General features: G+C 38.4%; 3 protein-coding genes across 4 annotated transcripts; 1 reads left to right on the top strand and 2 right to left on the bottom strand.

Moving 5' to 3' along the window:
- The first annotated feature begins 370 nt into the window (after positions 1–370).
- Positions 371–4,608, top strand: LOC106945041 (C3a anaphylatoxin chemotactic receptor-like). Of its 2 annotated transcripts, none has more exons than XM_015028448.1 (3): positions 371–460; positions 1,465–1,636; positions 1,981–4,608. In XM_015028448.1, the coding sequence occupies exons 2-3, from the start codon at positions 1,472–1,474 to the stop codon at positions 2,788–2,790; spliced, it is 975 nt and encodes a 324-aa protein (XP_014883934.1). In that variant the 5' UTR covers positions 371–460; positions 1,465–1,471; the 3' UTR covers positions 2,791–4,608. The 2 variants fall into 2 exon arrangements, with proteins under 2 accessions (XP_014883934.1, XP_014883935.1); XM_015028449.1 differs by having other exon boundaries at positions 1,468–1,636.
- A 1,984-nt stretch (positions 4,609–6,592) lies between these two features.
- Positions 6,593–8,681, bottom strand: LOC106945021 (chitin synthase 1-like). The gene is made up of 7 exons (XM_015028416.1): positions 8,616–8,681; positions 8,363–8,504; positions 8,074–8,274; positions 7,773–7,888; positions 7,313–7,481; positions 7,019–7,198; positions 6,593–6,939 (listed from the first exon to the last, which is right to left on the bottom strand). Exons 1-7 carry the CDS (start codon positions 8,679–8,681, stop codon positions 6,632–6,634), a joined length of 1,182 nt encoding a protein of 393 aa, XP_014883902.1. The 3' UTR covers positions 6,593–6,631.
- A 412-nt stretch (positions 8,682–9,093) lies between these two features.
- On the bottom strand, positions 9,094–12,409 carry LOC106945022 (uncharacterized). Its single transcript, XM_015028417.1, has 5 exons — positions 12,341–12,409; positions 10,512–11,373; positions 10,048–10,228; positions 9,798–9,890; positions 9,094–9,265 (listed from the first exon to the last, which is right to left on the bottom strand). The coding sequence occupies exons 1-5, from the start codon at positions 12,407–12,409 to the stop codon at positions 9,094–9,096; spliced, it is 1,377 nt and encodes a 458-aa protein (XP_014883903.1).
- Between the last annotated feature and the right edge of the window lie 908 nt (positions 12,410–13,317).

Here is a 13,317-nt window from a genome sequence, read left to right on the forward strand (position 1 = left end):
AGTAGCTGTTTTTGCACTTTGAATTAAATATACTTTTCATATTATTTTTGCAAAAATTGACAAATGGAGAAAAAGTTTGAGAGTTTGACTTACTAACTTACTGCAGTGCATTATATTTGGACGCTTCCAGTTAATGAGAAAATGCTTATTTTAGACATTAGAAACTTGGTGCAAAAGACTTGAATGAATCTTATAATTACTTGAATCTTTCCCCAGACTTTGGAAAAATGACTTTACGGCATCATTAACCCGCATGTTGGCCAATAGCACCTAACAACCAGTGGGACCTTTCTTCAGGCAAGTCACCACAAGACAGATTTCTTTAAAATTCCACGTCACTGAGAGGAAAACTCACCCAGAGTGATTCAGAGTCACCAGCAGAAGATTCAGCTGCAGTTCATTTCACAGGTGCATTACTTTGGCTTAAAACAAGAGATTCTACTACAAGAGAGGTTCACAGGTATGGTTAACTTCATTCTAAACTTAAACTAGTTTTTGCTTTTTGTTGGGGCAGATGAAGCGTGATAATGGAATTGTCTAGAAATCTATGCTTTCAAAGTACAGTCTCCATATACATGTGTATGTACTATATATATATATCTGTTTCACAGTTTTAAGATCAAAAGATCAGCATTTACATAAAAAAGTTTGATCTACGCACGTAAAAATAGATATCGATCTTTGTTGGTTTTTATACCTTTTACAAGCTGTTTTTTAATGCTTGTTTTTCTGTGTGCATTTCATTTGGGGGAATTGTATAAAATGCGACTTGATGGTTGAACAATGTAAACGACATTAAAATACAAGTAATGAAACATTTAATTATATGGCATGTAAACAGTGTTGATGTAGTATCTTACTACAAGGTTTCATATTTCTAAGACCAGGAGTGAGTGAGGCTGTGTGTGTGGAGCTCACCGTCCCAGGCAGGTAAAAACAAGAACAAAAATGTTACTCCTTTTTCAGTATGTTATTCTAGTCACAATCTGGAAGCCTATTTTATAACTTTTGGACCTGCATAAGGTCTTTTTCACGTTTCTTGTCAGACATAACAGACTGACTGACTATTTGCGCCTCTGGAACTCCCCCCGAGTTTCCTGGAAAAGTCAACAGTAGGAAAGACATAAAAAACTGCAGTGATTCATTTTAACTGGAACCCAACATGGACACAGTATGTGGGTTATGCAGTTTTGACATGTGAACAGCTACCTGTCCATAAATGTTGTGTAGTACTTGCTTTCTGACATACAGCTTTGAATTTTTTGCATAATAACACATTGTGTCCTGTGTGTCTCTGTGTTGCCCTGTGATTGACCCTACCTTAAAACTAATGGATGGAAAGTGGCTTGTGCACCTCAAGGAAAACTTTTAAATGCTTTTAAGACAAAGACTCCAAATTATATATATTCTCTTTTCATACACAGTGATAAAATGTTTGAATATGTTGTGTTCTCTGTTTCCCAGCAGCATAATGTTTGCCAGCACCTCACTGCCTCCCAGCAGTAAAGATAATCACAACAATGTGGATGCTGAAGCCATCATGGAAAACATCAACACCGTCCTCCTTACACTGACCGTTGTGTTTGGGCTCACAGGGAACTCTGTGGTGATCTGGGTTGCAGGATTCAAGCTCAAGGTAAAATACATCAACATGCATTTAGGTTTGTCATTTTCATCATGTTCCTTAATGTATTTCAGGGCTGACTGGGTCAAATGTGCAGAAAACAGATTGTGGGATATCATTTATTGAACATGAGTGATGAACTGAGATATATCTAATTGATAAATAAACACTACTAAAAAGTTTTGTTAGTTTTCTCTTTGTCTCTTTTTGGATTGTATGACAAGACAAATACAGAGATTTTTTTTTTTTTTTTTTTTCACAAAATGGTGCCTAATGGGTATACTGGTTCACTTTTAATATTTTTTTTTCTCTTCTGTTCTCTCCATTTTATTTCTCTTTCTGGTTTTAAAATGCAGCAGAAGGTTACCAACGTGTGGCTGGTGAATCTGGCAATAGCCGACCTCATCTTCTGCGTCACACGAGTTTTCTCCCTGATCAAGAAGCTCTTCTTCGACCACTGGCCCTTTGGAGAATATTTCTGCAGGTTTCACGGCTTCTTTAAATACGCCAACATGTTTTGCTCTGTCTTCTTGTTGGCTGTGATCAGTTTGGACAGGATGGTCGGTGTGTGGAGGCCTTTCTTCACAAAGCAACGGCGTACCCTGTATGCTGCGAGAGTGGTGGCAGTTTGTGTCTGGTTCACAGCCATCCTCTTCAGTAGTCCCTACTTGTTCTACCGTCAAGTCAACATGGGAGAGAACAACATGAGCAAATGTTCTTTTGAGGTGAAGGAGTCGGAGGGGGGAGGCAGCAGCCTCAGACATGCTCTGTATTTAAACAGGTTCCTGTGTGGCTTCGTTTTCCCCTTCATGGTCATCCTTATCTGCTACATCATGGCTGCCATCGGCATCCGACGCACTCGCCTTGTAGGAAAGACACGCCCCCTGCGTATCCTGGCATTGCTGGTCATTGCGTTCTTCTTGTGCTGGGGTCCTTACCACTGTCTGCTCCTTGTGAAGATGGTGGATAAAAAGAATGCAGTGCTGAAAATCTGGCATCCTTTGGCCAATGGCTTTGCCTACTTTAACAGCTGCGTGAACCCGCTGCTGTACTTCTTCATGGGACTGGATTTTAAGCCCGAACTGAGATGGAGTCTAACAGGAATTTGTAAGAAAGCTCTGACTGATACTGATACTGAAGAACAGGTGAACCAATCAGATGACTGAAAAAGCAGTGCATCAAAATAAAACTTTGTTTGGAGAAAAAACACAAGTCAAAGTGATTCTCATTGGTCGCTAGGCTTAGGCTTCCTGAAAATATTGCATACATTCCAAATCCTTGTGAGATGGAGTTGTACAACATATTCAATTCAACTAAATACTCTGCTCAGCATCTTACTGTTCACCAAAACATATACTTCAAGTTGCTTTTTTTGTGCTTGTGATTTACAATGATGGGAGAAAGTCTGTTGATGAAAGAATGAAAAAGCAGAGGGAAGTGAAAGTTTTCATGGAAGTCCAGTACTATTTATGATTCAGTATGTTCTGACAAAGGTCAAGAGGAGCAGATAAAAGGAAGTTCTAAGGAAAGTGAACTGCTTTTTTTTCTTAAGTGTTTTTATAAGATTTGGTTTCATTCGGTGAGCCTTGAAATGTTGAAATGATGCAACTGCTGTTTGTGTCACCATGCAGAATGACTTCTGATCATGTTATGCTGCAGCAGAATACTGATAGTTTGTGAAACAGTAGAATGTGTAACTTAAAGCATTGTTTTGTTAGTTTCTGTAATTTGTTCAGACAAATAACTACATTATTTTGTAAATACAAAAAAAAGTGACTTGAATTGTCTATTTCTGCCAATTTTACTGTAAACATGATTTTAAAAAAATGCTGTCCACATAGCCTTTTTTTTCCAGATAAAAATCATTGCAAAGGTTAAGTAAATTTTTTGGTGAATTTGAAAAGGTCATCCATGCCTTCATCCCAACTATATTTTTTATTTTGGCATTGTCACTGATTGGCCAACTGCAGCTGAAAACAAGGAGGCTCTTATTGCTGTAGGGCTGTCAGATTCTGTCTTAAATTAACTTGGATGATGAATGTTTTGCTTCCAGGCCTCGGCAGAGATGAACGACTCCTGATGAGGTCATTCAGTTATTAGTTTTTTGTTCATGTTGGAGAAGGAATGCACCTAAAAGTTGTAGCACAGTAGTTCCCAAAAACCTGAGGTAGAGGTCCATAACAAACACTAAGGAACTGTTGTGAAATCTGCCTTCTGCTCTGAAATACAAAGCAATTGATTCTCATGAAGAATGTGTTGGCTTACACAAACTGTGCCAGCACAAGACAATGGAACAGTTGACAGAAGAGGTGTTGAAATCGTACTGCGTTGAATTTACATTCTTTCAGTGATTTTATTCCAAACCTTCTCAAGACGCATATATTTCTTGGAATACAGTCATGTGCATGTTCATGCAGCCACAGACAAGGCAGATAAAATCACAGCAGTTGGCTTCAGTTTACTCATGAGAAATTTTATTTTCCTTCTTTTACGTGCAAGAAGGAATTTATGTGTCACTGAAAAAAAAACTACCTTGTCCAGCAGATTCATGCACATAAATCTCACCATGACATTCCAATAACTAGGAACTGTGATGACTTATTGACTTATCTTTGTTTTCCGTTTCAAAGAAACCCGACAATGTGCATCAATGCTTTTGCCACTGCAGGGAGGTGGATGTATCATAGACTTTCTTCAATGGGCAGAAACTGAGATCTTTTTGTTTTTCTCATGAGACGTCAAATAAAAACCACATGTAGCAGAATTTATTCAAGTTAAGTAAATGCATTAATTATATTTGTAAACATTTACCACATAGTGAAAGCTTAAAAAGTCTCTGAAGTTTTTTGGTTCAATAAATTGTGTTGGTTCAAACAAAGTCCTCTTGAATGTCCAGGTTTGATTTGTAGAACTCGGACTCCCAGTCTTGTGATGACAGGTTTTCCTGGGACACGTAGCTTAGGTCTGTATTGTAGGCCGACTCATCATTTGAATCTGCAATAGAGTCCACCTGCAGAAAGAGTAATAAGTTGTTACTTGATAAAAATGCAGCCAGAACAATATGATTTTAATAATGGTACAATATGTGAGTTCAGATTCATGTCCAAACCTTTATTAATCTTTGCAGCATTTTTTTTACAGTAACTCTCAACACAAGCAACTACTAATCATTAATAGTGAAAGTGTTAATACCATTAAATAGATACCAGTTGTGGTGTTAAAACTGGTGATAGTCCATGTAAGAAATAAAAACAGTAAGTAAGAATACATAGCATCAACAGAAACAGTCGGTACCTCATTATCTGCACATTTCTGTTGTTTGGGCTCTGTTTGCAGAAACGCTATGTAATGAATGAGGGTGGAGATTCTAAAACAATAAAAACAATGGTGTCACATTTTCAACCACAAGCATTAAAAACATTGTGGAGAAGATGGCATTTGAAATGAGGGTTCACGTGTGGTGCAGCATGCCAACAAACTGAAGCAAAACTGAAATACCAAATCCCAGAATGAACATGAGGCTCATGGGTTCGATTTGGATCGTCACCCCGGTTTCCTGCTGGTAGAAGTCGATAATATTGATCTTGAGGGAGAAGACGTCAACGCCCTGGAAGACGAACGTTGCCATCAGCCACAGGGCATTCAAGAAGAAGAAGGAAAAGTTGACCTATGTTGGGACAGAAATCCAAAGAAAGTGAAGTTTACTGCATCATTTCATCATTTCAGTTATTCCAGTTTACCTTGCTTCTCAGCTCTTGTAAGTCATTTTTCGTCTTTTCTTGCTTTTCCTTGTCATTTTTCACAGGTTCGAGGTATTTCTTGATGAGCTCATTCCAGAAGTTTTCCTCATCCTGAAATGATCACAAAAGTAACCAAAATAAAACAATAGATAAGGAAAATGAGAGGAAGTCAAAGAGCATTTATAAATAAATGTTTGTCATTTTAACAAATGTATTCAAGGGGGGGGGGAAATCCTGCTGCCACACTTTTTTGACACTCTCACTGATGTTGTGTTGAAACCACAACAGACTTCTGTACCATTTAAAAAAATGTTCATAAGGAGGAAATAACCTTTGACCATCTTTCTTTGCACAATCTCTCTTGGTCATCCAGAGTCCTGGGTCACCTCATGAGCTGTCTTCTCTCCAGATCAGCTAACAGGTTTTCTATAGTAAATATGCATAAAATGTGTTTAATTTTGTAAATGTTGGGGTGGGAGAAGTGGCTGGTTGACCTTTCATGACCTCTGTTAACGACACAAAGAAAGATTTTTGCTGCACAAATCAGCACAAACAACTGACACCAAATTAATTTTATTTGAAGAAGGTGTTGGGGGCCAATTTCATATTTTGGAGAAGGAGCAAAAATACAGAAACTCTAAATGTGCAATTGTTAAGTGGGCAGCAGCACAATCTAGTTTAAGATATTTGTAAACCACTTTTTGAATCGTAAAATCAGGTCTTTAAATAGTGACAGCTCCATTTAAGATAAAAAACAAACAAACAAACAAACAAAACAAAAAACACATTTGCACCTTGTCCAGAAACTGTTCCTGCAGCTGTATGTCATTGGACAAACTTTCCAGTTCATTTATCCAACCTGAAGAACAGAACACAAAAGAATATTTCAAAACTTGCCAAGTTCTGGGATAAAATACATAAATTCCTCTGAACTCACATTTTGCCAGACAGTCAAAACCAGTCTTCACTTGCCTAAAACAAATTCAGAAAAAAGTGGTAATATCTATTTATATGATTGAAACTTTGTAGTTATTTCAACCTGTGTTTAGAACCTACATTTGTTCCTTTTCGGAGACGTCGTTAGCAGCAGGGTCTTGGGTTTGAGGTTCAGGCACCAAATTCTCCTGAGGCAGGGCAGTCATCAGAGGCTGGGTGTCTTCTGATATCGGATGTGATTTTTTACAACATTTCATCCTTGAACAGAGTCGCTGGAAGATGTCCGTAGCTGCCAGGGTAAAACTTTTAGATTTGCTGGGAAAAAACAGCATTATGTAGCACTACCTTTTTCTGTCCTACCTTTTTTTGTTTTTGCTTGGACGGCGGAGACTGCTGTCACTGCAGCCCCTGGAGTCGGTTTTGATTCTCTGGTTCCCCATGAGACACTGTTCATGTTGACCATGGAGTAGATGGTGAGCAGGAGGTAGGCACTTGGGATGCAGATGATGTAGAGTAAGCCATAAAACACTAAAGGAAGTTCCTGGGGATGCATCAGTGCGGTCACAATGTAAATGATTGACATGGCCACGGTGAAAATGCTGCTGGGTGTCAGAATGGTCTTCTCCTTAATTATTGAGGCTGGTGCAAAAGATAACACATATTAAAAAAATAGCAACATGATTTCAATACATTAGTTAGAAATGTAATTTATATTTACCAATAATGGATATTGCCACCACCACCATGAGGAATGCATATGCAACACTAAGAATCCCTGCAATAGTGATCTGAGTGTCTGCTTTGAGTTTAAAGCAAAGACCCAAGTAAACGGCAGGAGGTATCACAGCTATGATCAGAGCCACAGGAGAAGGTATTTCCAAGATGAAGGACAAACTACCTGGAGGAAAACACAGGCTGGAACATTTTTGTGTAACTGCTCTCACCTTTGAACATCTGATTTGCATTTATTTTTGTCATTTTTACATTCAAAGACACACAGACAGATGCTGACCTGCAACCATGAGGCAGATGGTGGATGGAGCAAGAATGGCAGAGATCATGCCGAACAGCTGGTAGAACATGAACAGTTTGGACATGGATAAGTTCCGTTTGGAGACAATGTTGGTTGAGCCCAGCAGATCCACAACGTTTGCCATTGTGGAAGGCCCCCATCGTTTCCGCTAAAAAATAACAACAAGAACCAGAACTCAGACCTTCTGGAGATCCGTCACTCCTCTCACAAATACTCCCCAACACTAGAAGACAAAGTCATTTTCAAGGCAGAAGTGAGCCTGCAACAATCTGAATAAAAAAATATATATATATTCAGATGGCATCAATCACAAAAAAAACTACTTAGAGAGATGATTAATGTATATTATGAGGGTGGTGGTAGCACTTCGGGTGATCAGGCTTCATTATTTTGCTGTTACAATTTTGGTAAAAATGCTTTTTTCCCTTATTGAGTTCACCTGGTTATAAAGCTCCTTGAAGCTTTCTGGTGCGTTGGTGTAGGCATCAGATGCTGCATTGTATTCCACTCTCCAGCCTTGTTTCAGCAGCAGAGTGCACAGCCAGCGGTCCTCACCTGCAATTAAAAGAAAACTAATGTAAGACAACCAATGAAAGGCATCTAACACAAATCCAGAACTATCAGGGAGAATGTACATACTTTGGTGAATGTTATCATTATGTAATGGAGGTTTATCTAAACCAAGGTTTAATTATTAACTTCAGAAGATTGAAAATTGATTTTCATACAGCTCCTATTACCTTGGTCATACTGGATGTAGTGACTGGGCTCTGTGGATTTGGTTGAATATTTCTTCATCACGTTATCATCCATTAGCGCCTCTGCTCTGAACAGACTGAAGCAACCAGGGCTGCACAGTACACAGCCAAAGACATGCTCAGCTGTCTTCTGCAGCCAGTGACTGATAGCGTACTCAAACTTCTGGAACCAAACAGCAGGACCTGCAGGACAAATGCAGAGGTGTTCAATTCTTTCCCTGTGGCTCTGTGTGCCACAGATGAAAAATTCTACATTTTCATTTGTGCCAACCTGATCCAGTGGGGTGAATTCTGCCACATGCTGCACCAACACGGGGATACATTTTCAAACGATCGATAAGCAGCATCACAGCCGCTGGTTGGAAGTCTGTGTCCCCATCCAAAGCCAAGAGATACGTGTTGTGCTTCTCTTTCTGAAAGAAGCAAATGTACAGTTTCTCAACTCGTTGTGTGATGGTTTGTATTAATGTATGCATTAAAGTTTGAGAAAGTCAAAAATATTCAGAACAAATGCATTATCTCACCTGGATCTCTCTCCTAAGATGCTTTTCATCTTGTCCTTCCTGCCAGTATCTGTAATACTTGGTCATCAGTTTCCAACCCAGGAGATAATAAAGATACATCACCTGTAAATTACTAAAGATCGGTTAGCAAAGCAAGTGTTTCCTGCTGAGACACTGATGTCATCAGTGAGATATTCTCTACCTGAGACCATCTCTTCTTGATCCGAATTTTCTCTTTGTCTTTGAAGTGAACTACAATGTTATTCCCATGAGGCATTTCAACAACAAGACGAGCTCCATAAGGTGTCTTTATGATTGCCTGATCAGGAATTTGCTGTTGTACATCAAAGAATGTTTTATCAAGGTTCTTGAAAATTCTGGTGACAAAGAATGAATTACATCAAAATTGAAATAATTCATATTGAAAATGTGTCTCTGGTCATAAATCCAGTTTTGACACCAGAGAAATGCAACATCATATCATCTTTCAACTTGGTCCTTACCCATAAACATCTGCAATAATTTTCACAAGTTCTTTTGCATATGTGTTCAGATGACGGTGCTGACTTCCTGTCACATTTGTGAAGGCATCATCAAAGTAGATATGGGCTTCAAAGGTGAAATCATCAAACTGCGACTGCGTCAAACTCTTTGGTCTGTATTGGTCCAGTCTTTAGTGATGAAACACATGAAGAGAACAAGTAAAAAAGTCCATTATTATAAAAGTAAGAAGGAGGATATTAAGAGCATATCCTTCTGGTAGAACAAATTACTAATTAATAAGCATAGTTTACTTGAAATTAATTAATATATCCTATAGATTTAAAAAGACAAACGCTGGAAATCAGCTCACATGACATCAACGATCTTTCCTTATCGCAATTTTGACTCACTCTTAGTCTGACCCCTAGTGTTCACATATATATAAACCTCAGGCAAAGCTAGGAGAAATTGATCACTGATAGAGAGATCCTGAAATTACTTCCCATAATGTTGCTTGATTAGTCCGATAAGGATCTGTAACTCCTCTTGTGGATTTTAGCTGTATTCTGACAAATCTGAATCAAAAAGCTGAGTTACCTCCTCAGCATACAAACAAGTTCTAGAGTCATAATGATATAGTTATTTGATTCATTGGTGTTGAAAGAGAGACATATCTAGAAGACTGAAAAGCAAGGTCAAAAACATGTCAATGTAACTCACCTAAAAACTGAGATCGTGATGTTCATCATCTCCTCATAGGTCTCATGCCACATGGTTGCACAGAGATAAACCATGGCAGGGGTGGTGTCTTCTCTAAAATTTGATACATTTACATGTTTAAAACTATCTTCTGTCCAAGTAGCTTCAATTTCACAAGAACTGTGTACCATTTGCAAAAACCTAAAACTAATGCTTAGAAGACAATTCAAAGAAACAAAAGTTGCATCACAAACAAAAACACAAAACTCACCGTTTCCTTTGGTTTTTACGCTGAATGTGGAAGCGTGTGTTGAGTAGTAAGGATTGCTCAATGAGGGCTCCCTCGTAGACCCTCACAAACAGGTCTTGAGTCTTCTGGATGCGGCAGGTGTTTAGGTGCCAAATATGGATGGTGGCCAACACAAAACCAATCCACCATAATACTCCTGCACCTGATAGGAGAACAAGACAACCTCTGGAAATCTGAGAAACCAGTATAAACCAAGTATAGCACTAAATACCAAGACTAAATTTAATACAACACAAAGCAGAGTGGCTGATAGATGTGAAAAAGGAATTTGACTCTGGAAAAATATATATTCTGGCTCAATGCAGATTTTATGTATCGTGGACCAGTGTACTGACTTTCGACTTAACTGAGACCTGGACTAAATCAAATACATAAAAAAATTCATTCAACAATTTACTTGGAGTAAATAAGCAAGAAACTCTTACCTGTCAATAGGCCAAAATCAGATGTCATGAACATGTCCAGGGAGCAGAGAGTTTGGGCAACATCCAAAACCAGATGTGGGAACAGGTCACCACTCAGACTTTGATTTCTTATATTCACAGCTTCAGCGCAGTAACTTGTGAAGTTGATGTTTGATTTGTAGATTTTGTAATCAATAATGACAGGAGCAATAAACAGCGGTATCACAGCCAGTGAAGCCAGGTACAAAGGCAGGATGAAGCATCGGCGGACAGCATGCATCTTACAGGCTGCCAAAGCAAACCAATGGCAGAGTGCAGAGGAGATCAGCTGGACCCCGATGATGATGGCTACTATCCTTGTTTCCCTGCTTGGAATGGAGGTCACAATGTCCCAGTCCAGCTTGGCCAGAGGAACATAGGCACCAAGCACACAGGCAGTGACCACAATCCTCAGTACGCTGGACATGATGTGCAGCATGTTCTGACACTTGCTCAAGTCTTCAAACAGATTTTTGAGGACGTTGGATTTTCTCTTCACACAGATCACCCTGAAGTAATTCTCCCACCAGTTGAAAGATACCAAGATTGACCCACCAACAGCAAGACCCACCCAGATGGCTGTCTTCACATCGGCAGAGTCTTTCAAAATGTACAGGACCACGAACAAACAGTAACCAACAACCATAACCACAGAGGCCATGATGGAAGGCAGCAGGAAGATGTTCATCTTTTTGACTGTGCACTGAGTGACTGCTTGCAGGAATCCAGAGAGGACAGCTACACTGTTTAGGATGGTCACATTGGTCACAATGTCCAGGTGTGGCATTGCTACAATGGTAAGCACTGCTAACCCCACAGAAACAAGGAACTCGAAGAACAAAACCTGTAGAGAAAAGAATGGACAAATGAATTCAACTAAATAACAAAAACAAAACATTTGTTTTTGGCATCAGCTGGAGATCAAATCCACTTGTCTTACCAGGGCTGCAGATGCTTTTCTTGGCAACTTTGATGATTTGTAACATGCTTTCCAGAAGCTTTTGAGCAGCAGAAGAACATGAGGTGCAATGACAGAGCAGCCAATGCACAGTAGTGTGACAGGTTTCTGCTCAGCTTGGATTGTCTTTGTATTTTCATGGGATAAAATGATGAGGAGAAGGAAAGAAGCCTGGAAAATTAAACAAATCATGTAAAACCACTGGTACCGCAAATGTTGAGAATTTCTCTTCAAAACCAAGTTAAACAGTAAAAAATGTAATGTAAAATTTTACTAAATATATTTTATTTCACTTGTATTCTTAGGTTGAAGTGGGATCAATGAATGTATTATGTTCTATAGAAATGGCCTCAAACATATTACAGGCTTTTACATGGTCTTTTCTACTTTCAGGTTTTTAAAAGTATTTGTTTCATCTGTTTAACATAAAAAGTCATGTAGAAATAGTTTACCTTACTGCATGTTGCCAGTCCAAAGATAATGGTAGCTACTGCAAACAAAGAGATGATATTTACAAGCTTAAGCAGCTTCCAGGGTGTGTGCTCGTCTTCAATGATAGGGACCTCCCGACAGGTGTCCCAAGGCCTTCTAGCACAAAAATCCACAGTTTGGGGGAGGAGGATGGTTAAAAGAAGGAATTATTTAGGATCAAACTGTTCTTTATGGATTAACATTTCTGCTCTTGCAAGTTTAGATAAACCTTTAACCTGGGATTTAAATTATTATTAACATGGAGGTTATTGAGGTCAGTTTTCTTCCTTTTTCACAGTGGAATTTAATAAATACTTATTGAAGACTCTTAATGTTTTATCTTGCTAAAACTCAAATCAACTTTTAATAATGCATTACTTACTTGAGCTCTCTTCTCTTGTTGTCCTCCTCCATCGTAGGTCCAGTTATGCTCTCTGATTTTCTCTCTCATCCTTATAATCTTTTACCTGCATGATTCATGAGCCCTTCAGTCCTAACCCTAACCCCTCCCCCCTGGTGCCTGCAGACACGTAGCAGGCAGGTTGCCAACTTTGGTCAAAGAAATTACAAAAAGCAAACAATGTTGTCATTAGATATCATAAACCAGATTAAAATCAGGTATTGGTTTTAAAGTAGGTCTTGTTACATCACAAGACATTATCACAACTATAAAAAAAACCCTGCTCTTAGGGTTATGTCAGGTTTAATCAAAATCTATTATTGATTGCCAACATAAACTAATCAACTAATATTGATGTTTTTCAGTTGCTTTGTCAAAATTGCTAAAATTCAATATACTTGTGAGCCAATCAGATTTCTGCACCAGTAATGATTGTTGTAATTTTTAAGAAATGAATTACTATGAGTCTGAACTTAGACTGTTTCCTGCCTGGAAGTTATATAACAGAATGAAATGCAAAAACCTGCAAACGTAATTTTGAAGGTTGTCACACAAAGTAGATGAAGAAATGAAATATATGAAATCCAAAAAGTCTAATGGCAGAATCAGTTTATGAGTTGAGTTCTGTGAGTTGTATCTTACAGAAAGAGAAACTATGATGCAGGAGGAGAAAAGCTTTGACAGGTAGGTCAAGTAGGTTACACCTTGGAAATAAAGAATAACTAATATATTAATGAAAATAAATAATAACAGGTGTGAACAATTTACAGACCATGAGTGTTTCAGTTTTATTTATTTCTTATTGTGCAACAAAAACACTTTAGAATCAATACATAGACTCAATGACTTTGAATATTCTTTCAATATCTTTATTATAATCTCGTAAGTCCCTTTACTGGTGTGTCACAACTCAAGTGCTGAGAAAGAGACAAAGAGCTGAAATGAAAAACAAAGAAAAT

This window comes from Poecilia latipinna, unplaced genomic scaffold (assembly GCF_001443285.1).
Source record: "Poecilia latipinna isolate Pla-1442-1.1 unplaced genomic scaffold, P_latipinna-1.0 Scaffold124, whole genome shotgun sequence".
Taxonomy (NCBI): domain Eukaryota; kingdom Metazoa; phylum Chordata; class Actinopteri; order Cyprinodontiformes; family Poeciliidae; genus Poecilia; species Poecilia latipinna.